Here is a 27,446-nt window from a genome sequence, read left to right as displayed (position 1 = left end):
AGGATTTCCTGAAAGAGAGAAGTGTGACCAACTCTCCCTTTGAAATAGGTATCTCTGGCCTGGAATGGGTGGGGTGGCCTCTGAGCACCACCAGATCACTTCGAAGGGCACATTTTGTGCCCTCCTTGCATAATACGGTTTGCACCAGTTCAGCAACCTGTGGTTCCTGCTCTGGCACCAAACTACCTAAAGTACAGGAAAGTGACCATCCCCCTGTCCAGCCCCTTACCTGAGGAGGTGCACAGAGCTATGCCAGGTGACCGGGTGATTCTGCCTTCTTGGAAACAAGGTAGGCAGAGGCCCCTCGGAGCATCTGGCTAGTTAGGCCAGGTAAAAGATGTCCCTGACCTCCTGTGAGAGGGGGGGGTCACTTCAGAGAGTGCCCAACCCCTTTTAGGGTTAACTAAGAGCTCCCTCAACGGTGGATCCTCAGATTCGTCAAGCAAGACTCTCAAGGAACTCTCTACAAAACATCTTCTGCTCCTGGCCTCCAGAACTGCTGCTGGTCTGCTTTTGGAACTGAAACAAGACTGTATTTGGTTGGGAGGACTCCCACTGCAACATTGTTTCTCCAGCTCCTGCAATATTTCTGCAGCATCTGTGGCTGTGCATCCTCCAGTGTCACATGGAGTCTGCCTACATCCAAGAAGCAAGGAGGAATCTCCCTTAGATTGATGGAGTCCTTCCACTGCACGCGCAGGCACCTCAAGACAATGTCGACCAATTAGTGGATCGTTCTGTCTCACAGACAACATAAAGGCTCTGCTCACAGATGGTGGTTCTGTGGTCCTCTCGAGGTCCAAATTGTCTTCTGACCAATTTGGGAGATGGTGGGCCCTTGCTGCACCCACTGGAACAGATCCTCTGTGCACCACGACTGTTGCTATTGCTAAGGCTTGTTGACTCTTCTTCCAAGTAGATCTTAAAGTTCCTAGAAGCCCCAGCACTCTGCAACTCCAGATTCATCTCTCCTCTGCAGCTCCTCTGACATAGGACTCCTGTCTGTTGTGCGGGTGAGGCCTCCTTGCGACTCCCTGTGCCTGCTGCCAGTGGGTCACTCGTGGGGGCTCCTCCAACTCTGTCTGGCTTTCCTTCCTGCTGAAGGCCTGGCCTGACTCCCCACCAAGGGTCGAGTCACTAGGACCTTGCTGGTCCTCCAAAACCTGCAGACGTCCTTGCAACAGCTATTTGCATTTGCCAAGGCTTGTTGGTGGTCCTTCTGGCCAATGAGCCTCCTGCAATCCGGCGACCGAAGTGGGACAGCTCGTGGGCGACTCCAAGAATGATCTGCATTCCCCTAGACTCCGCAGCTGGACTTCTTCTTTCACCGTCAAGACGGTGGGCATTGCCTTCCTACACTGCCTCAACATCTCCGAGTGGTCTGGACACTGTCCCCTTCTTTTTCAGGTTCTCCATATCCGGAATCCACCTCTTGGTTTCACTGGTCTGGTCAACAGGTTGGGACAGCAGCTGGACAGTCGAGGTTTCCATTGACTTCGGCAAGGGTTTTCATCACCACTTCACCCCTATGCACCTGGGCTTCATGGTGTAGGTACACTGGTTTTATGGATATCCATGGGTGAGGGCACTCTGCAACCATGCCAATTGGTTTCTGCGGGGTCCAGAATCCATTAAAATCCTACTGCAACGGTCCTGTGTTAGCCTATGGGACACCTGGCTCAATAAAAACTCTGCACCGGGGCGCCTGTGGGATTTTTAGTACTTACCTCTGGAAATTTCCGACTCCCCCAGCCCCTAGGGTCCTAACACACTTACCTTGGTTGGGCACCTCCATTCTTTTGCCACTTTCTTAGTATATGGTTTGGTTGCCCCATAGGGCCCCATGTGTTTTAATGCTTTTGCTGACTGTTACTAAGTGTATATTTTTGTGTGTTGATATCTCCCGGTGGAAATATACCAACGTTAGTATAGCTATAATATTGTAATAAGGAAACCTTTATTTTTGCAACACCTGGAGTGGTTCTTTCTTGTGATTGGTTACTGACTGACTGTTGTGGGATTGCAAGTGTTTTACACTCCTCTTAGATACGTTCTAACTGCTCACCACAGCTAACCCTAGAGAGCTTTTGCTATCTGGACACCTAAACTATAGGTGTACACCATATACTGAGCCAGCCTCAAACAGAGCAGTAACGACATCTATTACTAAGAGAATAAGTACAGTATAGCTTGTGCCTCAGTCGTGTGATCATTATAGCATTTTTGCAGACATTATTTTAACGCATGAAGCAACAGTGTGACCACTATCGCACTGCAGGCATGGCCTCGTGCTTAACACACCAAGGCTTAGCACATGGAGGCTTGGGTGACCAAGAGCTCGCTACGAAGATACTTGAGGTGGGCTCTAAACTGCACATCACCCTAGGTCTGACACTGCTCTTCCCTTGCTTGGGTGAAAAGGGCTGAACCATCATCTCTTGAACCCTTGGCTGGCCTCCTGATCTGAAGTCTCGGGAAATAATATTTTCAACCACCTGGCTTTTGCACATGGACTCTGTGTCTGCCATGCCAGGTGGTGGCACCCCAGTCCTAGACCCTTGGAAGAGGGCCTAAGATGTTTGTTCCAGTGGAACTGATGAATTCTCTGCTGCAGGAGCTGCATCGCAGTTTTTGAGTGCAAAAGAGCCAGCGCATCTCGTTCGGAACCACTATTGCATTGCTTTTCACAGTTAATGGTTCTTGCATCCCTGTTGACCCCAACCTCAACGTTAAATCTCTACATCGCAGCCTCACTGCTCATCGGAACCGACACGCATTGCCTTGACTGCACAATGCATTCTCAACACCAGTCTTGGTATTCCAAGCTCTGACATCTGGATCCTCTGTCTACACAGCAGGAACTCGCACCCTAACTCTGCCGCATCTCGAAACCAACACATTGCTGCTGTGCATGGAGAAAATTGATGCATCTCCTGTACTGCGTGGATCAGAACCGACGCATTGCTCTGCAACCAGGATTTGAGATACTTGGTTCAGCGGACCGACCTGGGTCCCTGTACCTGGCCTATACTGCATTGCAGTCAGCCTGAACTTTTGACTTTGTACCGGTCCAGTGTGACCAGATATCCCAGGGTGGCGCTTCTTGCTTCTAAGAGCTATTTTACAGTTTATTCTTTAAAAGTTCATAATTCAAGTTGCAATAATTGGATTTTTGTTGTTTTGGTCTTCCTTTATTTGTCAAATCCTACTCTATTTTTCTAAACTGGTGATTTCACTGTTTTACTGTTTCAGGTGTTACACAAATACTTTACACACTGCCTTTAAGTTAAGCCTGACTATTCTGTGCCAAGCTACCAGAGGATAAACAAACGTTAATTTAGGGTTTGCCTGACAACCTGACTAAAATTGTAGTTGCTGTGTGACCAAGGTTTTCACGCTAGTTAAACAACAACCTAATTTCTAACAAGCACTTGCAAGTAGCCATGCTCCCCTTTTGCCTCACCACCGCCCCCGGGTAATTACAAAAGTGATGGCATTTGTTTTGCACATGGGCGGAGGTTAGGTGTTCTAGTCTTCGCCTACCTCAACAACTGGCTGTTGACACCGGGATCACTCCATGCAGTTGCCACTCACCTCCAGAATACGGCGAACCACCTGCACTCACTGGGGTTCACTATAAACATGCTAAAGTCATACCTGACTTGCTCACAGATGCTCCCTGTCATCAAAGCTGTTATTGACAGTGCAGTTTTGGGCTTACCCTCTGGAATAGCGACTCCAGGATATCCGGGCAATGATTTACATGTTTCCGCCTCTGTCCACGATTTTGGTGAGATTGACTCCGAGGTTGCTGCAGCCTCGACACCTTCTGCATCCTGTTGGTAAAGCATGCCCATTGGATAATGTGGGCTCTGCACTGGTATTTGGAGACCCAGGGGCACAGCATCAGGGAACTTCTCCAATGTGGTCTTGATATTCGGGGGTGGGGGGGAGTTTCTGGAAAAGCTATGCAGTGGTGACTCACGGACTGCTATTAGATCAGTGGCAGACCCCTCTCCTTCCCCACCCAGAGCGCACAGTGGTAACAGATGTCACTTCTGGGTTGCGGTGGCCATCTGGGGGAGGTGGAGGAGATCAGAGGACTCTAGACTCTGACGGCCTCACGGTTCCACATCAACCTGGAATTGAAAATGCTCCCATTGGCGTTAATATACTTTCTTCCTTACATCAAGGGAAGGCTAATTGAGTTGTTCACAAACAACCCCACCACAATGTGGTATTGCAGCAAGCATCACAAAAGGATAATGGACAGAGTGCTGAAACTTTTCAACCACTCACCGATCTGGGTTTAATCCATCGTTCTTTTGCTCACCATGGCACCCCAGTTTGAACCCAGCCATATGCAAATCAGTCTTGACCGTGTTTCCCATGAGAACTGCCAGGCCAGGTCCTCCCTGAACCGGAAACAAGCATCCTAGGATCAATTTTAGGGTATCACCCTTCATCAGCCAGGCTAACTTGAATCCAGTGGCAAAGTGAGCAAGGGACCCACGAGTAGGGTCAAGACTGATTTGTATATGGCTGGGTCCGAACTGGGGTGAAGGGGCAAGCAAAATAATGATTGATTAAACCCAGATCTATGACTGAGAGTGAGTGTTTGAAAAGTTTTAACACCACGTCCATCATTTTATTTTGTGATGTTGCATTGGAACAAGCATAACAGGGTGTGGTCATGAAATCTTTGACAAAAGGTCCTGTGTCTCTGGACATGGCTGGAACATCAGGACATATTCCTGGTGGTTCAACATTTGGCGGGTTCTTTGAACAACAGAACAGACAATCTCTGTTGTCGATGCCTTGGGGAGCACAAATGGCATCTCCATCCGGAGGTGGTGCAAGGTCTCTTCAGAGTTTGGAGAGAACCTTGGTGAAGGAACCTGGCTCAGTTTATGGTGCACACCTATGGTGCTGCACCCTATACTTAGTCCGTGCAACCCTTAGTGATGGTGTTTAGTTGTCCAGATAGCAAAAGCCTGTCTAGGGGTAGCTGTGAAGATCAACTTATCCAGGAGGAGTGTAAAGCACTTGAAATACCGAAATAGTCAGTCAGTAACTGTTCATAAGAAAGAACCACACCAAGTGTTGCTAAAATAAAGTGTTCTTTATTACAACACTAAGGCTATACTAACATTAGTATATTTCCACTTGGAGATATCAACACACAAAACTTACAGTTAGCAGGAAAAGCATAGCAGGGGCCCAACTAAGGTGAGTGTGTTAGAATCCCAGGACCTTTGGGAGTAAGAAATTACCAGAGGCATGTAGTAGGAGTCCCACAGACGCCCGGGTGCAGAGCTGTTATCGAGCTGGGTGTCTCATAGGCTTACACAGGACCATCTCGGTTTGATTTTTATGGATTCAGGATCCTTCCCAGTGAACCCCAAGGAAACCAGTTGGCACAAAGAAGGTTAGAGTCTGTCCCCACCCGTGGATACCCAGAAGACCGGAGTACCTACACCAGCCCTGGTGCATATGGGTGAAGTGGCATCAGAAACCCTAATTGAAGTCAGTGGAAGACTAAATTGTGCAGCTGTGGTTGTGACCCGTGGGCCAGGTTGGTGGAACCCAAGGGTGGATTCCGGATGTGAAGAACCTAAAAAAGAAGGGGGCAGTGTCCAGACCACTTAGAGATGTCCTGGCGGTGCAGGTAGACAGTGCTCACCCTCTTGGAGGTGAAGTTCCTGTAGGACAGTGAAGGGAGAAGTCCAGCTACGGAGTCCAGGGGATGCAGGAGATCCTTGGAGATGCCCACTAGCTGTCCCACATCAGTTGCTAGATTACAGGTGGGTCAGTGGTCACCAGGGCTACCAACAAGCCTTGGCAAATAGCTGATGCAAGGAAGATTGTAGGCTTTTGGGGACCAGCAAGGTCCTAGTGACTCACCCCTTGGAAGAGAGTCAGGTAAGGTCTTCAGCTGGGACGAAAGCCAGCCAGAATCGGAGGAGCCCCGACTAGTGACCCACTGGCAGCAAGCACAGGGAATCGCTAATCTTGGACTTGCAGAGTGCTGGAGGCTGGAGCTTCTTGGAGCCTGATGATCTTCTGGAGGAACAGCCAACAAGCCGTGGCAAGAGCAGCAGTCATAATGCACAGGGTTCTGTTCCAGTGGCTGCAGCAAGTATCCACCATCTGACCAAGTTGGTCAGAAGACAAGTAGGTCTCGGATAGGACCACAGAAACTCCATCTGTGAGCAGAGCCTTTCCATTGTCAATGGGACAGCAGGATCCACCAGCCGGTCGTTGTCATCTTGAGGTGCCTGCAGATACAGGGGAGTAGCTCCCTCACTCTAAGGGAGATTCCTCCTTGCTTCTTGGATGCATACTGTGTCCTTTTGACACTGGAGGATGCACAGCCATGGATGCTGCAGAAATCTTGCAAATGTTAAGGGTTGCAGAAAATAAGATAGATTGTGTATATAGCATTGAAGCAAAGATGATTCCACCATTTAGGGCCTATGAAGAGAAAGCAAGATCAACTTTGTGAGCAATGCAATTCATCAGAAGAAATGAAGCAGAGGAACGGAGTAAATTACTGAATTGGTAGAGCAAAAGTTTTCTGGTGTCAGAAGTTGGCCCATCTGTCACCGTTTTTATATACTTATGTGTGTCACAGTAAGTGGGACGGATATGCACACTGCGTTACTGGAGTCAACCTATAACTGACTGATGAGCTGGGACTAGGGTAAAACTGGTCAATGACAAATTGTATTTCGGTTTAGGGAGGACCTGGCCCGGCAGTTTTGCCTGGATTTTTCCCAATAAAGCAGGATCAAGACTGATTTGCACATGGGTGGGTCCAAACCGAGGTCACATGGTGTGCAAAATAGCAATAGACTGGGATGTGGACAGAGTTATTACCAGTAGCTGAAATTAACTCAAGCATTCCATCCTTCATTTCTTTGTATACTGAAGACCGGCAGAAGTAGTGGTTACGTGGAAGCCTTAGCAATTGCAAGGAACAGTTTTTGAACAAGCTTTATGTTAGCTAGTAAATACTTGGGTGGAACAAATTAGAGTGATTTAGAATAGTTCAAACAAGAGAGACTCCTCGTCTGCAAAACTGTCAGATGGCAGCTGTCTGGAAAATAGGTAAGAATCTTTCAGAAAACCCTCAATAGAAACAACAAAAAGAGAACGTTTTGTTGATTTGAATTGAGAATGAGAGACTAGAGTCAAAGAAGACACCGAAATTCTTGACTCTAGTGGCTGGGAGAGGTGACAGTCACAATTCAGGTGGCCACCATAAAGTTGTCTAGATGTTGAAGGTGTTGCCATAAAAAAGAACCTCTGTCTTGTCAATGTGTAGTGTGAGATGATTAGTGTTCCTCCATGCACCAGCTGCTAGGAGACTTGAGTGAAATTAATCAGCTGAATGAATGGCTCTGGAGTTGATTCTGAGAGCAATCTGCGTGTTGTCTACATACATAGCAAAAGTAAAGTCATAGGACTGAGATCCAAGCCCGAGAAGCCTCTTTGATGTTAGATTGTGTGGTTGAGGAGCAAACTTGCAAAACTCCACAGCTGGAACAAGAAAAGAATAAGAACCGAGAAGGTGGGCGGACTGCTTGTGAATGATCGGAGAGAAAGGGCTTTGCCATACATGCCACAAAATAAAGGCAGTTAAAGTAACATGATATGAGACACAATATTGAATGATGGAGACAGATCAAAATGATCTGCCAGAATGCTTGTTGTATCTTTTGAACTGAAAGAAGTTGATCTCTAGTAATGGGAAATAGGACTGCACATTTTAACAGAGCTTTGTATTTCTTGTTAAAGTCTTGACCTCCTTGTTTTCCAGGAATAAGCCTTCTAATCCAAAAACTGAGCATCTTGTACCTCTTGTCGGGTTATTTCACAGCTTTGAAAGAAAACTCTTTTTACAGAGAGACTGCACCATCTATTTCTCTCAAGCTCTTCGTTTGAGGGGTTTAAATCAAAACTCCAGTCTTTGTTTACTCACACTAAAATCAAAATTGGTCTGCCGACATCTAATCACCTTGCTTCTCTTCTTTTGCAACGAAGATCCACAAAAAGCACTTAGAACAGTGTTTGATGGTAGGGGACCTCACTTCCTGTGACATTGGATTAATTGAGGTTCCTGTGATGAAGGACTGCACAGTTTCTGATGAACATGTGGGGCTGCCGCATATTTATCCCATTCTCCTTTTAGATTGTTCAATTAAGTACTTGGGCCTAATTCGAAAAGCAGTTTTTGTGTGTGTGTGTGTGTGTAAGATGTACTTACATGTGCAAATGACTTTGTGAATCAAGCCCTTATTAGTAAATCTACACACAAAAATATGAGAATAAATCTATGGGGCAGATTCACAGTTTATTTTGAGAACTGGGCCCTTTAAGTTCAATGCTCCAGTTAGAAGGTATTTGCAGATAAAATATGTTTTTGATGGCGATTCTGCCAGATTCCTATACTTTACATTATCCCCATGTGCCAGACTAGTTCTGGAGAATTATATAGGAATGCTCCACCACGCTGGCACTGTGTGGCTTCGTAGTGGAGCTGCCCCTAAGTGGAGCACAGCTGCATAAAATGCCACCCCTGTGTGCTGATGTCCGTTCTTTCCTTTTGCCACCCTTCAAGCTGGGTCTAGGGTTCCATTCCCAATTGCCAGCCTTCCTGACAACTCCAAAATTTATCTCTGGCAATCAATGTGCCCTCATGCAACCAAAGGCCATCCATGCAGGGAAGTCTTCCTGTAAGCCAAAGTGGAAGATATACCGTAAGTGCAAGAAAGATAAACAGGTCTCTTTCCCCTTTCCACTACTCGAGATGAGTAGGCGCAAAGGTGTCAGTCGAAAGGTCACAGCCCAGTAGTTTCTTCTGACTCCGACCTGGTCCCACAACTGGTCCTGACACACAAAATTCCACAGGCCTTTGTATTCCCCAGTGCAAATAGAGGCCTTAAAGGAGTCCATGCTGCAGCCTTTTCATATGCTGTTTGCTCCCTCTGGCACATGTTTGGGTGCCTTTAATCAAGCATCTGTGCTTGAAATCAATGGGATACAGGTTTTAAGTAAAATCACTTCCATTCTCTGTTTAACTAATCATTTAGATAGAGAGGTAAAAGATGTAATTCCTTTGGAAAGAGAATGTGTTCTTTTGCTAATTCAGCCTTAATTGAGTTTTTTGAATGCATTGTGCCATCTGGGCAGGCAAGCCCATGTTTTATGGGACCTGCACAATGATATCTTGCTGGCCATCCTAGAAGACAAGAGTTTTGATGGCTCAAACCATGCATGATAGCCAGAGTGGGCAAATAATGTCTTGCGTGCTGGCTTGAATACCACAGAGTTTGATTGCACAGATATTGTCTCCAGCTTAGAGCTTAAAAGACATGCATGGGTGAAATGTAAGAAGGTTTCAAGAGTTGTCCAAGCGTCCTTCAGTGACATGATCTTTGATTGCGCCAAATTGTTTGGCAAGAACATTGACTTGGTCAAATAATTTAAGGGCAATCCTTGGGACTCTCGCCTCCCACCAAGCAATTTCACTAACAGTACCAGATGTTTAGGGGTTGGTCAGCTGCAACAGCAAACTCTATCCTTTTGAGGCAGAAAAGGTGGCAGTGGCTGATAACAAGGACAGCTCTCCTCTCACTCTTCCTCACCTGTTATAGCAGTTTCCAGGTCACTTTAGCTTGCCCTTTTAGGTCCATGCTCAACCAGAAAGAGGCAGGGTACAACATTTCCTTCCCCGGCACATGGATAGATGGATCTTACAAATCATTCAGATGGACTACACCCTCTTTCATTTTCATTCCTCCCCATTTTCCCCAACATCAAAGCATCTCCCAGCAGCCTATTCTGCAACCTTCAGCTGGCCTAGGGTGCTTTACCGACTCCATTCTACTCTTGCAGCAGGCAGCTCAGAAACTTTTGTAGTGCCGGACAAGCTCCAGTCAGACATGCAGCAGGTCACTCACCCTTGCCCACCAAGATTTCACAGTGTTGACAGATGAGTCACTACTTGAGTGACGGGGGTCACTGAATGGAACTGGAGATCAGAGGCCCCTTGTTTTCAGTGGAGAGCCAGCTCCTTATCACTCTTCTGAAGCTTGGTTCAAACAGTTGGACCCTGAAAACCTTCCTGCCACCCATCAAGGGGAAGCTAGTGCACATCCTCACTGACAACTCAAATTACATCTGGTACTGCATCAAGAAGGTTGGAGTGGGGCCCTGCATCTGTGGAGGTGTTAGGATCGCTGAATGCCAGAGCTAATGAGCTGAGCTTACGTTGGCTGACGTTGGCTGGCAGATCACAACTGGTATCTCCATCCAGAGGTGGCAAAAGATATATTTGATTAGTGGGGAAAGCCCTTGTTAGATTTGTTTGCCACCGGTGAGAACTCACTGTCAAAACCGTTAACTGATAAAGTTACAGGACGATGCATTCGGACATTGTGATGGAACACTGATCTCCTGTACGTGTGTACTCGCCATATCCGTCAAGAGTTCTGAGGAAGGTCAGGACACCCAAGGCACAAGTTCTCTTAATAGGCCTAGATGGGGACAGGAGACTATGATTTCCAGAGCTCATGATCCTGTACCTTCTGATCCTGCTGCCACTTCAGGAGGACCTCCAGTCTCAACTATGGGGAAGGTACTGCACCCAAGACTCTGCAGCTGATACCTTGCTACCTGAAGCTTAAGCAGCTGCAGTCAAACCCATCCAGTCCACTGGCTGCTGTAGTCTGCATCCTTGCAGTTGAGAGCCTTTAACTGAATCCATCTTTGCTTGGGGAAATTCATTGCCTGCTGTGGCGTTAATCATAGGAGCTGTCTGCTAGCCAATGTCTCAGCTGTATTATTGTTTGCACTACTTTTGGCCTAGCAAGGCCTTTCAGTGAGCCCAGGTAAGGGTTATCTGTTGGTCCTTTTGACTCGTTTGTGTTAAGCCAACCAACAGTTTAAATCCGAGTTGTGATTTTTTTTTTTTTTATCAAAGATGTGACTTGCATATTCCCCCCAAAAAAGTTTGTTGTGCTGCAGTTGTACGCTAGCTTAGATTTGACATTTCCCAAATGCTTGCTGTTTGAGCCAGTGTACAGCTGCTTGCTGTGACTACAGAAACTTAAAATAGGTTTCTTGATTGCCATTACTTCTGTGTGCTGTATGAGTGAACCACAGGCACTCTTGATACAATCGGCCAACTCCACCGTCTTCCTGGACAAAATGCTGAGGGCCCAGTCACCCTTTTTAGGCAAAGTTGTAACTCCTTTTCACTTCAACCAATCTATCACTCTGCCAGCAATGTTTTTTTCCCCAACTGATCCGTGTAAAGCAGACAAGAGGCTTTACCAATTGGGCCCTAAAAATGCTTCGATTTTCCACATTGAGCACTCAAAGGACCATTTGGTGGATGATCAGCTCTTTGAGGGATTAGGCGTTACAGAAAAGGACCTCATCAAGATGGATAGTCTTCTGCATTAAAATCGGTTTCTACATGGGCTTTAGTCACATGTTCACAGAACACTACTGCCTTGACAGTTCTTTTGGGATGGCTGCTTTTTCTCTTGGTCTGGGAAGACTTTTTGGTCTGAGCCCAGTCCTCAGACCCTTCACCTTTGGGTGGCACTTCTGTGGTATCTATTATCAAGTGAGGAATCTGCAGTTAGGAGTAACTTACCCTTGGTAATGGTCTTTCTGGTGGCAACTCTATCTAACCACAGGTTCCTCGCTACCCTCCCAAACCCCCGCGCTCTGTGGAATGTGCTCCTGAACATCATAATAAGGTTCCAAGTTCAAACCATGTGTGAGGGTGTAAAAGTAGAAAGATTAAGAAACTGATGTCTGTTTATGTCCACTCAGTCACTTCTGGGGCAGCACAGAGCCACACTGCACCAATTATCAGCGTGCCAGATTATTGTTGTCAAATTCTCCGGATACAATCTGGAGCCTGTAGATATTCTAAAGGTCAGTAATATGCAGATAGGTGGGGTATTCAGAAGAAAGAGTGTTACCAACAGTAAATAACTCACAATCTTTTGTATCTTAAAGCCATGATCAGATTGCAGACGTTAAACAGATGGCCTTGGGGGAGCACATACAATTTCTCTAGTTTTTGATATGCATTGTAGGAAATTTGCATCTTGCTAGCATAGTTATCCCCACTTTTTACCTGGTTTTAGTGATTTTAGACTGTAGTACACTGGGATCCTGCTAATCAGAACCCCAGAGTCAGTGCACTCTCCTCTAGATTTGGTTGTTTGGTAACCTTTACACCATATAGTTGGCATACAGGTGCATCCATGTAACTCCCTAGTATACTCTACTTAGGGTCCCACGGCATTGGTACACCAGGGGTCTCCCATGGGTTGCAGCATGTGTATTATGCCACCGATGGGAGCCCATGCAAGTTGTGCCTGCAGGCTTGCCATTGCAGCCTGCATGAAATGGTACATGCACCTTTAACTTTAGATATAAGACTTGCCTTATCTCGCAGTCACTGCACTTTGACACTGTAATTCACTCCTGTGGTATGCCCTTCAGCCCAAGGGCTGGGTGCATGATTCTGAGTGTGAGGGCACCCCTGCTTGAGCAGAGGTGCCCCAACAAACCCCAGACCACATTCTCTAGACTTTGTAAGTGCGGGGAAGTCATTTTGAGGTATGTAGTGGCCACTTGTCAACACAAATAGTCCAACTACATAATGGCTTCACTTAACCTAGATATGTTCGGTATCAAACATGTTGAATCATGCAACTACACTGATTCCAGTGTGATTTGCATGATACCATGTACCCTGGGGTTTCCTTATAGGATCCAACATATCTGACTGTACAGCCTTGCAGGGTCTGCATGCCAGCTGTGCTGCTGCCGAGCCCAGACACTGTTCTGCCCTCCTGCTGCTGAGTCTAACTTGAGCAGGGGAAGGCAGAAAGGGTTTCCTGTAGGAGAGAGGTCTGACCTCTTCTCTTTTAGAATTAGATGTCTCTGAACTGGGGTGATCTCCCTGCCCACCAGACTGTTTTGAAGGGCTCATTTTGTGCCCTCCTTGCATGAACCAGTTTACACCAGTGTAGGAACTCCCGGTTCCCGTTCTGGCGTGAAACCACACAAAGGACAGGGGAGTGACCACCCCCCAGTCCAGCTCCTCCCCTAGGCAGGGGCACAGAGCTCTGCCAGGTGGTGCTTGATTCTGCCATCTTGGAAATAAGATGTGCAAAGGCCCTGGAAGCATCTGACTGTTTAGGCCAGGTGGGTGACGTCCCTAACCCCCTCTGATATGTGGGTCACTGCAGATAGAATCCAACCCCTTTTTTTAGGATTACCTAAGGGCTTCCCCGAGGGTGGGTCCCCGAACTGGTCAAGCAGGACTCTTCAGGGAACACTCCGCAAGATAACGTCTGCATCCTGGCCTCCGGAACAGCTGCTGATCTGCATTTTGAACAGAAACAAGACTGTATCCAGTTGGGAGGGCTCCCACTGCAACATTGTTTCTCCAGCTCCTGCAAGAATTCTGCAACATCTGTGGCTGTGCATCTTCCAGGGTCACAAGGACTCAGTTTTGCATCAGGAAGCAAGAAGGAATCTCCCTTGGAGTGGGGGGGGCAATCCCCTGTATCCACAGGCACCTCAACGACAAAGACTGGCTGATGGATCCTGCTGTCCCAGGGACATCTGAAGGCTCTGCTACACAGGTGGTGGTTATGTGGCCCTCTCCAAGTCCTCTAGAAGACCTTCGAGCCCAAGAAGCGCCAGCCTCTAGCACTGTGCAACTCTAAGAAAAAAGTCCCCTCTGCAAGTCCTGTGATGTGAGATTCCCTTTTTGCTGTGCTGCAGAGGCCTCTCTGCGACTCCTTGTGCCTGCAGTTAGATGGTCCTGTTGGGGGCTGCAACAATTCCTGCTGGCTCTCCTGCTTGTTGAGGGCCAGCCCTTACTCCCCTCCAAGGGTGAAGTTGTTTAGACATTGCTGGTCCCCAAACTCCAGCTAACTCCCATGCAGCTTCTTCCTGATTTTGCCAATGCTTTTGTGTGGTTCTGCTGACATCTACAGTCCGGCGACTGACGTAGGGACACATCGTGGGTGACTCCAAAGATCTTCCTGCACCTCCTGGACTCCGCAGATGGACGGACCTCCTCCTTCACCAATCTGTAGGAACTTCTCCCCAAGAGAGTGGGGATTGCCTACCTCCACTGCCTGGAAAATCTGAGTGGTCTGGGCACTGTCCCCTTCTTTTTCAGGTCTAGAATCCGCCCTTGGGTTCCACCGACCTGTTCCACAGGTCGTGACAACAACTGTACAAGAGGTGTACACCATAAACTGAGCCGGCCTTCTTCATGCATATGTTTTATTGAATAATTTCAAATCAAAAACAGTTGTAAAACAAAAAAGGCATAAAACTTTGTTTTCTTCCAATTGGCTCATTATTAATTTGTTTCACAATAGCTTCATATTGTTCATACAATTGAAGGGATCTTTTGTGTGCCTGACGCAATATTCCAAAATTGTTGTCCTTCCAATGTGTAAATGTCTGTCACTGGATACAACCAACACTTGTTTCTCAGTAACGGCACAGCTTCATCAGAGGGATAAAAATGATTCTCCTTTCTCATTTTGCACTACATAACAATTCTGGTGTACTGCTCAAAATTACTTCTCGTACCTGTAAGCCTGTCTGTGGTTGTAACATGTGGGAAATGTCTGATTATTTACCTATAAAGCACTCCAATGTCTCATAGTCAACAATCAAAGGCTTGCTGATTAAATTGTATAAGACAGAAATTCCAATTTAAGATCAATGACACCTCATAGCCATCTACACAATTTGTAAGTTCTTTACAGCTCAGCAATCCACTTCATCTTTGTGACACACTGATTCCATCATGTTAGACGGTTAATGCAAAGACTGCAGATATGCTTTGCCCAAGTGTCTTTTATACTGAGTAACTAATACTTTTCACGAGAGCATACTTTAGTTTTCTGCTGCTAGAAATATTAAATGATTTCATTAACTTTGCTTAGGAGCGAAGTCCTATAGTTTAGCCACTTCTGCTCTACTTTCAAATCATTTCAGAAATGTAGACCTCCACCTCACACGCACCCATCAACTTTATTGTGGCAGCCTGGTTACTTATCCTCATTGTGGGTGACAGCTCCAAAGTAACGCTCACAAAAAAAAACTACACCCACTTACATTAATTTCCAGATCACCCGAAAATTAGCAAGAGCATTGACCACATAAAATGCATTTTCTGCATAGATTTTCCAGCCCCTTCTAGTTGTAGAATGAGCAGGCATGCACATGCACAGAATGCATGAAAGACATGCTGGGTTAGCCAGCAAAAAGGCTGTTAAGGTACAGATCATATAGACGGTTGCCTGCAAGTTATACTAACAGAAGACATGATTCTGTTATTTGGGAGATTGTGTTTCACAACTGTGCTGCTTTTTGTGTCACCTTTTTTGGAGACCTACACCCTTTTGAGTAGGACAACAGCCAGCCCTGTAGCTTTTCTTAAAGGAGATAATTATGAGGACAATTGTGCACACAGTTTGCTGCCATAACAACATTATCTCTTGATTTAAGATTGTGTTCATAAATATTATCACATTAGGTTGTAAGTGATTTTGCAACTTGATTAATTGATTATGTACTGCTAACTTCAGAAAATAAGTTGTCTATCAATTACACTGGACTTCATAAGTGTTGGGTGTTACAGGCCATTGCTCAGTGTGTGCAGTATAATCACTTGGCCAAATCGGATCTTATTTGCCTGTAAACTCCAAAACTTATATGGTTAATGTTGAATAGTAAGAATAGCACTAGAAAGCCTTTACCATCTTTGACTTTCTAATTTCTTTTGTGTTCTTTTCTTTAGATATCGTAACTTTGACCAGCCACACCGATTTTATGTAGCAGATGTATACACTGATCTTACCCCTCTCAGTAAATTTCCCTCTTCAGAATATGAAACATTTGCTGAATATTATAAAACAAAGTACAATCTTGATCTGACCAACCTCAACCAACCCCTTCTGGATGTGGACCACACATCTTCCAGGTAACAGCCTTAAGAACATTGCTCAGTTTGTTTTTATTGACAACAGTTTAAATCTTTTTTTTTCAAATGTTGGACTTTTAGGAGGAAAGTCCTTTACTGCTATGAAAATGTGGATTTAGAGGTTTCTTACTACATAACAGTTGTCTACTGGCAGTTGTGTACTTTACCTGTATATAAGTGTTGTTTACATTATTTAGATTTAGGTTCTGTCTGTCCAGCATAATTCAATTTAAATCTTACTGAATCTTCTCATTTGTTTTTACTTTTTCATTAGACTTAATCTTTTGACTCCTCGGCATTTGAATCAGAAGGGCAAAGCGCTTCCGTTAAGTAGTGCTGAGAAGAGGAAAGCTAAATGGGAGAGTTTGCAAAATAAACAGGTATTTTATTGAACTGTTCTTCGATGATTACCTGAGGACCATTGCAGCATATAATTTGTTGTTGTGAGAAATTCATTACTCTGCCAAACCAGTAAGTATCTTTTCTTTGTCTTTGTCGACTAAAGATTTTGGTTCCAGAACTCTGTGCTATACATCCTATTCCAGCATCATTGTGGAGGAAAGCTGTGTGTCTCCCCAGTATACTTTATCGCTTGCACTGTCTCTTAACTGCAGAAGAACTGAGAGCACAGACAGCCATTGATGCTGCTGTAGGGGTTAAATCCCTTCCTTTAGATTTTCGGTAAGTAGTCTGTGTAGTTACATTTCATTTTGTAACTTTTATTGACTTTTAGGCACATCCTGTGTAAGAAACTGATCTGACCCACTTAATGTAATAGTTGTCCAATTGGTATGAGAAGATTTCTATCTAGACAGCAGCCATCATTTGGTGTTGTATTAGAGCCATTTCTTATGATTAGCTGTGTCCCCATTACACTCACCTTTTTTTGTTTTTGTTTTACTGTTCACGCTTTAGCAACACTATAGGAAGTGTTTGTTAGATATGTCACTGTTTTGCAGAATATTTGCTTTTTTAATAAAAAAAAATAACATTTTCTTTACAGGTACCCCAATCTGGACTTTGGCTGGAAAAAGTCAATTGACAAAAAGACCTTCAGTTCTGGCCACAGTCCCTCCTCATTGGAAACTGAAAAGGACTATAAACTCAGCACTCACATTATTCCTGAAAATGCTGCATGTGAAGTTGACCACGTATCCTCATTGATGAAAAATCATGACCAAATGTCTGTGAATTGCAGAACATTACTCAGCGAGCCGCCCAGTAAACTCCAGATGAACAGTTCTTCAGTGGACTCCATGCCAATCGATGGCATTTCATGTAGTTTAAATGTTGCCACTGACAGGAATGAATGGTCAAGCAGAGACTTTTGCCAAGGAAATCTATTAGTGTTTTGCAAGCACGAAACACCTGTACAACTGACTACCTCATGTCCCATTCACAATTCAGATGATATAAAAATCCAACCTAAGTCCAGCAATGAATGCACTCATTACCTTGATGGTTCTGCTAACAAACCTACCTCTGAAAGGTGTTCAAAAACATCTTTCATAGTCAGTGCTTCAGAAGTTCTTAGTATTTCAAAAAATGAAATGGAATCTGAAACCTGCGTGCCCAACGGGTACTCTTCTAAAACTCTAGGTCCAAACCCTGGTCTTATCCTTCAAGCCTTGACCCTTTCAAATGCCAGTGATGGATTTAACCTGGAGCGTCTTGAAATGCTTGGTGATTCGTTCCTGAAGCACGCCATCACAACATACTTGTTTTGTACATATCCAGATGCCCACGAGGGCCGCCTCTCTTACATGAGAAGCAAAAAGGTAAGTACTACTACTAAAAATAAAAAAATAAAATATGCACATTTATTCTTGGTTAAACAAGGTTCTATTGACTGTGTGTATGTTCTTTCTGATTTGTTGGGAGTGTTTTATTCTTGCAGGTTATTTATATTTTTCTGGAAAACCCTAGGTTATTCTGCCTGGGAATGTGTGTTGTGAGAGGATGGATGCCAGAGGCACCATATCTCTTAAGGTGCATGGACAGATGAGATGCCCAATAGATAATTACAATGGCACTATGTTCTTTGTGCTACAATCTTTGTACTTCATTTCTCACATTTATGTAGTGGATACTTGGAACACTGAGGCCTTTAAAAAAATCAATATCAGTTTATTTTCACTTGCTACATTTATTTGCAGAATTCTATTTGGGTTATGTCAGTTACAGTGAATCACAGCCATTTCAAGTTGTACTAGGATGTGGCTCCCAGTGCTGTATTATCTTTAGTGTTGTGTCTTCTAAACATTTAAAAAATGCAGTAAAATCTAAGTATCTTAATTTAGCTAGACCCAGTGTTCCTTGAGTGCTGTGAAACAAAAAGACAGTTGAATGATTCAGATGTGTTCAGTGAGATTTGTTCTTGGAATAAGCAGCCGGTGTTGTCGTGCGTGATGTATCACCCACTAGACATAAACATTTCATCTAACCAGAAGATATAAACTCTGAATACTATACTACCTCTGATAGCTTCAATGTCTTTCACTCTTTAACGTGTAACAGTAATGCTGGGGTGGTCATTACTGAGGGCTCCTTGGAATCTATTTCTAGGTGATTGTTAGGTGACCACTCCACTTCAAGTGAACTCAAGAGTCTGCTTACTGAGAGCCATGTATTACCTGAACTAAAAATAACCAAGGCTGGAACATTCTGAACAGTACACACCATTTTGAAAGCTGTATCTGTTATCCAACACATGAATGTCTTGTGAGATCTTTAGTTGCCTCTAGCTAAGAGCCCACCCACCAGCAATTGTAGTACCAGATAGTCTGCTGCCACAGATCTTTTTTTTCAACAGTCTAAATCCTCGGATTTGACTGAGCTGCTTCATACTGTAGGAGGCTGGCTCCGTTTATGGTGTACACCTTTGACGTGGCACGCTGTAGTGTAAGTGTTTAGGTGTCCAGATAGCAAAAGCTCTCTAGGGGTAACTGGTGAGCAGCTAAAGCTTATCTAGGAGGAGTGTAAAGCACTTTGAATACTACAATAGTCAGTCATTAACTGTCACACAAGAACGAACCTTACCAGGTGTTGCATAAATAAAGTATTACAATAACACTGCTTTACTAACATTGGTATATCTCTACTTGGAGCTATCTACACACAAAATATACACTTATAAACAAACAGAAATAGTATAGAAATACACTGGGCCCTATGGTGAGGACCAGACCATATACTAAGAAAGTGGTATAAGGATGGAGGTGCCCAGCTCAGGTAAGTGTGTTAGAATACCTGGAGTTGGGGGAGTAAGAAATTACCAGAGGTAAGTACCAGAAATCCCACAGGCCTCCCGGGTGCAGAGTTGTTATCGAGCCAGGTGTCCCATAGGCTAACACCTGACCATCGCTGTTGGATTTTTATGTATTCAGGACACTTGCCAGTGGACCCAGAGGAAACCAGTTGGCACAAAGAAGGTTGGATTAGTGCCCTTACCTGTGGATACCCAGAAGACCGGAGTACCTACACCAAGGAGCCCAGGTGCATAGGGGTGAAGTGGCATCAAAAACCCTCATTGTAGGCAATGGAAGCCTCAATTGTCTTGCTGCTATCGTGACCCATGAACCACGCCGGTGGAACCCAAGGGTGGATTCCGGACGTGAAGACCCTGAAAAAGAAGGGGACATTATCCAGACCACTTGAAGATGTCTGGGCGGTGCAGGTAGGCAATGCCACCACCCTCTTGGAGGTGAAGTTCCTGCAGGACAGCGAAGGAAGAAGTCCAGCTGCAGAGTCCAGGGGGGATGCAGGAGATCCTTGGAGTCACCCACAAGCTCTCCCATGTCGGTTGCCATATTGCAGGAGGGCCAGTAGATAGCAGGACCACCAACAAACAGTGGCAAATACAAATAGCTGATGCCATGAAGATTGCAGGTTTTGGAGGACCAGCAAGGTCCTACTGACTCAACCTTTGGAAGGGAGTCAGTTAGGCCTTCAACAGGAAGGAAAGCCAGCCGGAGTTAGAGGAGCCCCCACGAGTGACCCACTGGCAGCAGGGACAGGGGGATACAGTTATGCCTTAGCAGCACAACAAAACCGGAGTACCACGTCGCAGGAGCAGCTGAGTAGAAGATGATCTTGGAGTTTCAGAGTGCTGGAAGCTGGGGCTTTTTGGAGCTCGAAGATCTCTTGGAGGAAGAGCGAACAGGGCTTGGCAAGAGCAAAAGTCTCACTGCAGAGGGGTTCCTTTCCAGAAGCTGCAGCAAAGGACCACCCTCTCCCAAGATGGTCAGCAGACAGGTTGGACCCGGGGAGGACCAAAGAACCACCACCTGTGAGCAGAGCCTTTTCTTTGTCTTTGGGACAGCAGGATCCACCAGCTATTCATCATCGTCTTGAGGTGCCTGCGGATGCAGGGGTGGGACAACTTCACTCCAAGGGAGTTTCCTTCTTGCTTCTTAAATGCAGGCCTTGTGACCCTGGAGGATGCATAGCCACGGAAGTTGCAGAAATCTTGCAGGAGCTAGAGAAACAATGTTGCAGTGGGAGCACTCCCAACTGGATACAGTCTTTTTTTTCAGTTCCAAAAGCAGACCAGCAGCAGTTCGGGAGGCCAGGAGCAGAAGATTGCATTTAGTTCACCAAAGAGGGACGACGAATCTGAGGACCCGCCCTCGGGGGAGCCGTTAAGTAACCTTAAAAAGGGGTTGGTCACTCTCTGTAGTGACCCACCAGCAGAGGGGGTCAGGGACGTCATCTACCTGGCCTATCCAGTCAGATGCTCCCAGGGGTCTCTGCCCACCTTGTTTTCAAGATGACAGAATCAACCGGCCACCTGGCAAAGCTTTGTGCACCTCCTTCAAGGACGAGCTGGACAGGGGGTGGACACTCCCCTGTCCTTTGTGTGGTTTTGCGGAAACCGGGGTTCCTGAACTGGTGCAAACCTGATTATGCAAGGAGGGCACCAAATGTGCCATTCAAAGCAGTCTGCTGGTGCTTAAAGCCACCCCACCCCACCCCAGGCAAGGGACACCTATTTCAAAGGGAGAGGTGGTTATTCCTCTCTCGTGCAGGACATCCTTTTTTCTGCCTTCCCCTGCTTGAGTTTGGCTCATCAGCAGGAGGGCATAACAGTGTCTTGGGTCGGCAGCAGCATGGGCTGGCAGCCAGACCCCATAAGACTGCACAGGCAGAATTGGGGGAACCTCTAATGAACACCCAGAGTAAATGGTATCATGCAATTAGCACTGGAATCGGTGTAGTTGCATGATTCCAGCATGTTTGATACCAAACATTACAACAGAGGCCCAGCTAAAGAACTACCACAGGATGGATAGGAAAAGGGATTTTCCTGTTGGAAAAACCCTCACCCACCAGGGTTACCCCTCGGTGGCATGCTTCATCATTGGGTTGCTCCCCGTTCGGCTACGGAGCGGGGCATGCAACGACCTACAAGATACATGGGAGATCTGATGTAGGAGGGATAGCAGTGGTGGGGTCTCCTAGTAATTCCAATGATTTAATAGATCTCTTTGAGGCGGAATGATTAAAAAGGGGGCTGCAGAAGTGGGGGATGTAATGTACCTGACTTCTAAGTCTACATGTTTTGGAGCCTTACACACAGGCTCCTCTTCAGGACCAAGGTGGACTCCCTGGTGCCACTCCTAGTTTGACTACCTCTAATGAAAGCGTAAATAATACATGCTCAGTGATAAGGTGCAATTCACCTAACTAATGTGGTGTCCTAAGATGATACCTATAGTTTATGGTGTCCGTCATTGATACCTGTGGAAATACAAGAGAAGCATAGCTATCATAGTCCCATTTGTAATGAGCCGCTGTATATGTTGTTTGTGGGTGTGGTGCCACCTATTTGCAAACTGCACCCCACTCGTGGGGAAACAGCACTTGTGAACATCAGGAATGAGAGACCAAAGTTCTCACATTCAACAATACAAGACATACTACATTTAAGACTTTTAAAACATGTAAACACGTGAAACACACCAAACAGCACACACATGGTGCAAACGTAACCTACTCGGTCGTATTTGGACTCTCATATCATAACTCCTCCGGCAGGGGTGTGTGCTTGCAGTCACACCCTAAAGATTTTTGCAAAGTTTTAAAATCGATTCATCTTACCGTATCTGTAGCGCAATGTAAACAATGGTTTCATGGCATGTATAGCTGCAGGGTGTTCCAAGTTGTTTTTCTTCGAAGAAGTCTTTTTTTCGAGTCACAGGATCGAGTGACTCCTCCTCTCGGTGATAGTACTCATGGGCATCGACTCCTTTGTTAGATTGTTTTCTTTCTGCCGTTGAGTTGGACGTGTTCCCTCGCTCTCCGGGACTTTAGATTCTAAAACTCTATATTATCTCAAACTTTTTTCATACCGTCGGTATTGTTTCGAACGCGGTTTCTTCTGCACTCGATCCGATAGTAGCGTTGGGATCAAGGAAACGCGTTTTGGGGCACTTGCCCCCTCCTTGGGCCTGTTCGGGGCTACAGCGTCATAGCCTGATGGATCTGACTCCATTCCGATTCTGTCCTCGGTGCCACGCAAAATTTCCTTACACCGACCAGCACTTGGTTTGTAATCTCTGCCTTTCTCCAGAACATCGTGAGGAAAGCTGTGAGGCGTGTCGGTCTTTCGGATCAAAGAAAATATCACACGATCGAAGGGTGGGCACGAAGAGTGGAGATAGTGCCCAAGCACACAGAGTCCACCACCGACACTCTCGAAGAGAAGCAGGTATAGACGGCAGTTTCGATCCCAGACTCCGACTCCGAGCAAGGTTCAGACGACAACAGCCAGCCGATTGCAGCTGCGCAGTATGAGAGTACACCTGCCACAACACCCACTTTTAAAAAATCAGGCAAGGTCTTGGGTGCATGCCACCCGAAAATGACTAATCGTCGACCTACCCTTGGGTTCGGTGCCAAAATAGGCCAAAACACTCCATCAACAGGTTACTCCGCCTGTTTCGGTGTCTGAGTCGAGACGAAAAATTCAAGCCTCAACCACCGAACAGAGCCAATACCCACAAACATTGGATCCGAAAACAGTATGCTCTGCTTCGGAGCCGAAACCTTGGCCAACAGCTTCGGATCCGAAACACCTCGGTCCGACTTAGGAGCCCAAAACATCATCTTATACCAAGAAAACAGGACTTTCGGCTCAAATGAGGCAGGTGCCCAAAACATCCCCTGAACGTTCCTTTAAGGGCACAAACGTTCCCTCTGAACATCAAATGGAGGATTCGGACATTCAACCTATTATAGAGGGTATGTATAGCAAGCAGAGAAGAATGCAAGTTCAGCATGGGAATGGAAAAGTTATTACTTCTCCGCCTCCACAGACTAAAAGAAAGCTAGCATTTCAAGAGACTCTTGACACTGCCTTACCACTGGCAAAACTTTTCAAGCGGAAGGAAAAGCTGAAACCTCTACAGCTTTCTCCACCACTTTCACCACAACCTCTCACTCCACCACCTTCACCATCACATACTCATACTTATTAACAAGGAGATACTAGACCCATGGGACATGTACAACTCAGATCCTATACCATCTAATGATTCAGATCTCTACCCTACTAGGCCATCCCCACTAGAGGATAGTACGTTTTATAAACAAGTAATCTCCAGGGCAGCTGCATAAAATGGGGTACAAATGCATGCGGAACCTTTAGAATAGGATTTTCTTTTTAATACACTATCCTCAACTCATAAGCAATACCAGTGTTTACCAGGGCTTCCTGGTATGCTTATGCACGCAGAAGAAATATTTAAAGAACCAGTTAAAGCTAGGATTCTAATACTGAGGATTGACAAAAAATATATGCCTGCACCAACAGATCCAATTTACATCACACAACAATTATTACCAGATTCTATTGTGGTCATTGCAGCCAGGAAGAGTGCAAATAGTCAGTCTTCGGGGGTTACCCCACCCCCTGACAAAGAAAGCAGAAAATTTGATGCAGTGGGCAAAAGGGTGGCAACACAAGTAGCCAACTAATGGTGTATTGCCAATTCCCAGGCCCTGTTGACAAGATACGACAGGGCACATTGGGATGAGATGCAAAAATTCTTGCAATACCTACCCAAAGAACACCAACAGCGGGCGCAGCAAATTGTGGAAGAGGGTCAGGCCATAACAAATAATCAGATTAGCTCGGCTCTAGATGCATCTGACACTGCTGCTAGAGGAATTAATAAAAGCATTACAATTAGACGACATGCATGGTTGAGGTCCTCAGATTTTAAACCGGTAATACAACAGGCGGTCCTTAATGTGCCGTTTAACAAACAGCAACTTTTCAGACCAGAGGTGGACATAACCATTGAGAAACTCAAGAAAGACTCTCTGAGACAGCAAAAGCCATGGGAGCCCTTTATACCACACCCTTTTGGGGTTCCTTTCGGAAAACGCAATTGAGGGGAGGTTTTAAAACCCAGACTGCAGAGGCTTCCACCTCCCATCCAAAGCAAGGCCAGCAGTACTATCCAAGAGGGTCATTTAGAGGCTCTTACAGAGGACAACATCAGGGCCAAAGGAAAATTTGCAGCCTCAAAGGGTGCTTACACACCTACTAAACAATGACTTCCTAAACATCCCACAATCTCATACGTCTACTGTGGGAGAAAGTCTGCAACAATTCCATTCTCACTTGCAAAACATCACCACAGATCAATGGGTACTCTCAATTATCTGCAGTGGTTATTGCATAGAGCTCATCTCCGCTCCACCAAATATCCCCCCTCATTCTCAGACTCTCTCCAGAACACACTATTGTACTAAAACAAGAGGTACAATCTCTATTACTCAAGGGGGCAATATAAATAGTTCCCATCTCACAGCAAGGGACAGGAGTATACTCACTATACTTCCTTATACCAAAGAAAGATGGTACTCTCAGACCCAGTCTCGATCTCAGACCTCTAAATGTATATATCCTGTCAATACATTTTCACATGGTCACTCTACAGGACGTCATTCCCGTGCTACAAAAACAATATTACAACACCATGTTAGATCTAAAAGACGCTTACTTCCACATTCCCATTCATCCTGCTCACTGCAATTATTTAAGGTTCGTAATATGAGGCAACCACTATCAATTCAAAGTACTACCCTTTGGAGTAACAACAGCACCAAGAGTGCTCACAAACTGTCTAGCTGTACTAGCGGCATACCTCAAAATATGCCACATACGTGTCTTCCCTTATCTAGACGATTGGTTAATAAAATCCAGCACCATTCTAAAATGCCAACAACATACACAATACACAAAAGATACCCTACACACATTAGCGTTCACAATCAATGACCAGAAATCCCATCTTCAGCCAACACAAATTCAACCTTATCTAGGCGCGATTTTCAATACTCATTCAGCATTAGCCTACCCAAATCCACAATGGATACAGGCTTTTCAATACCTCATATCGCAAATGCAGGTTAATCAAACTTACACAGTAAGATTTGTCATGAAACTATTGGGAATGATGATATCATGCATAGCAATAGTACCAAATGTGAGGCTAAATATGAGACAACGGCAGCAGTGTCTCACAACAATAATCTCAGGCACAGGGTCGGTTACAGGATCTCGGGCCAGATGTATCAAAAAAACGATTTGCATTTCTTAAATGGTGAATTTTAAGAAATCGCAATATAAGAAATGCAAAATTTGCGATTCGGTAATAGCGATTTCTTAAAATTTGCAAATGCTATTACTGAATCACAGATAGAGAATCTGACCCCATTCGCACCTATGGGCCTGTTGCGAATGTTCTTGCATTTCCCAAATGTGGCCCTCACCACATACGTTCATGAAGCATTACTGTTTAGATGTGTTATCTAGACAACACAAGCAGTGCTAAAAACACTATTTCAAACTACTTCAACTCTTATGAGCTAACCACCGCTTACTTGGGAGGAGAACTGCTTTTTAATCTATACACAGCACGTGTATCTGCAGCTACACATGCCATCGAACGGAAAATGTCACTTACCCAGTGTACATCTGTTCGTGGCATGTAGTGCTGCAGATTCACGTGCGCCCTCCCTCCTCCCCGGGAGCCTGTAATCATCGTAGTACTTATTTGTACATATGTATATACATTTGCATGGACATCTTATTTACTTTTTATACTTCTATAGTTGTACAAACACAATCTTTCACTCCTTACTTCACCCTCCTACGGGTAAACAATCTAACAAAGGAGTTGATGCCCATGCGCACTATCACCAAGAGGAGGAGTCACTTGATCCCGTGACTCGAAAGAAAGACTTCTTCGAAGAAAAACCTACATGTAACACTCCGAGCCCAACACTAGATGGCGAGACATGCACAGCCTGTGAATCTGCAGCACACCATACCACGAACAGATGTACACTTGGTAAGTGACATTTTCCATCAAAAGGCACTTACTTCCTCAAAGCGACACTCCACTTTGTACCTAATGCTTACCTCCCCGGGGTCTGAATCTTGAATGCTCACATGGGAGCCGAATTTAAATGTGCAGCAGCCCTTGCATCTCAGCATGCTAAAGCGTGCAACACTAGACAGCTAATTTCCCCAAGATGGTGGCCTCCTGTGGAACAAAGGGGGTCCATGAGGACCCTAAAAGTAGGTATTCTTTGTGGGTGCCCGTAATTGCACAGAGTTCACTGTGGCTTAATTGGCTTACAGAGGCAGAACTGGGGATTCCCTTATCACTTTAATAATTATTTCGGAGTTTCTTTCTTGTGTTTAATGAAGGGTTATTTGTTTCCTTCTTACAGTGATGATGACATATGTGAGTGACTAATACTTATTGATGAGAGGTTTGCTCTTTATGACACTATGGAATGTAAAGGAATGAGATGGACATAAGACCTTTTGCTCTGTCTAGGTGTACCATTAATTTTAGGAGCTGTGTATCGGACTAATGGTTAATGTGATGTTTATACTTTATCAGCTGGCTCTAAGGTATGTTCTCATTGAGGGCCAATTTGGTGTGTGGGTAATTTATAGACCTATTGTTGTTCTCTTTCAAACAGTGTAGACTCACAATAAATCTCTTTATGGTGTTGCAGGATAACCCACTGGTAATCCTCCACTGTGTGTGCTTTCTCTTTGAAATGAGTGGACATTTTAGTTGTAGCACGTGCACATCTCGGGTTCCTCCGGTGTCCTCAGATGCGAGTCTTAACCTTGCAGGCAGTCATCCCCACATAATGTAGGTTGCATGGACAAGTGATCATGTATACTGCTTGCTGGGTGTTACAATTGGAGAAGTCTGGTGCCCCTCGGGTGTTCACAAAAGTGATGGCGGTGGTTGCAGCTCATCTGCGCAGGTTATGGGTCTCAGTCTTAGTCTTCCCCTACCTAGACGACTGGCTGTTGAAGGCTCTTTCGCCCCCGACGGTGGTCTCCCACCTCCAGACTACG

General features: G+C 45.3%; 1 protein-coding gene across 3 annotated transcripts in view; it reads left to right on the top strand.

The window, feature by feature from the left end:
• Positions 1–27,446, top strand: part of DICER1 (dicer 1, ribonuclease III) — an 848,581-nt gene that overhangs the window by 638,859 nt on the left and 182,276 nt on the right. For all 3 annotated transcript variants that reach the window (XM_069208246.1, XM_069208245.1, XM_069208247.1), the window contains 4 exons: positions 15,866–16,048; positions 16,323–16,428; positions 16,554–16,729; positions 17,052–17,826. In XM_069208246.1, coding sequence (XP_069064347.1) covers positions 15,866–16,048; positions 16,323–16,428; positions 16,554–16,729; positions 17,052–17,826 — 1,240 coding nt within the window. The remainder of the gene's footprint in view (positions 1–15,865; positions 16,049–16,322; positions 16,429–16,553; positions 16,730–17,051; positions 17,827–27,446) is intronic.

Source organism: Pleurodeles waltl, chromosome 9 (genome assembly GCF_031143425.1).
Source record: "Pleurodeles waltl isolate 20211129_DDA chromosome 9, aPleWal1.hap1.20221129, whole genome shotgun sequence".
Lineage (NCBI taxonomy): Eukaryota > Metazoa > Chordata > Amphibia > Caudata > Salamandridae > Pleurodeles > Pleurodeles waltl.
This window is presented reverse-complemented; position numbering and strand designations above follow the sequence as displayed.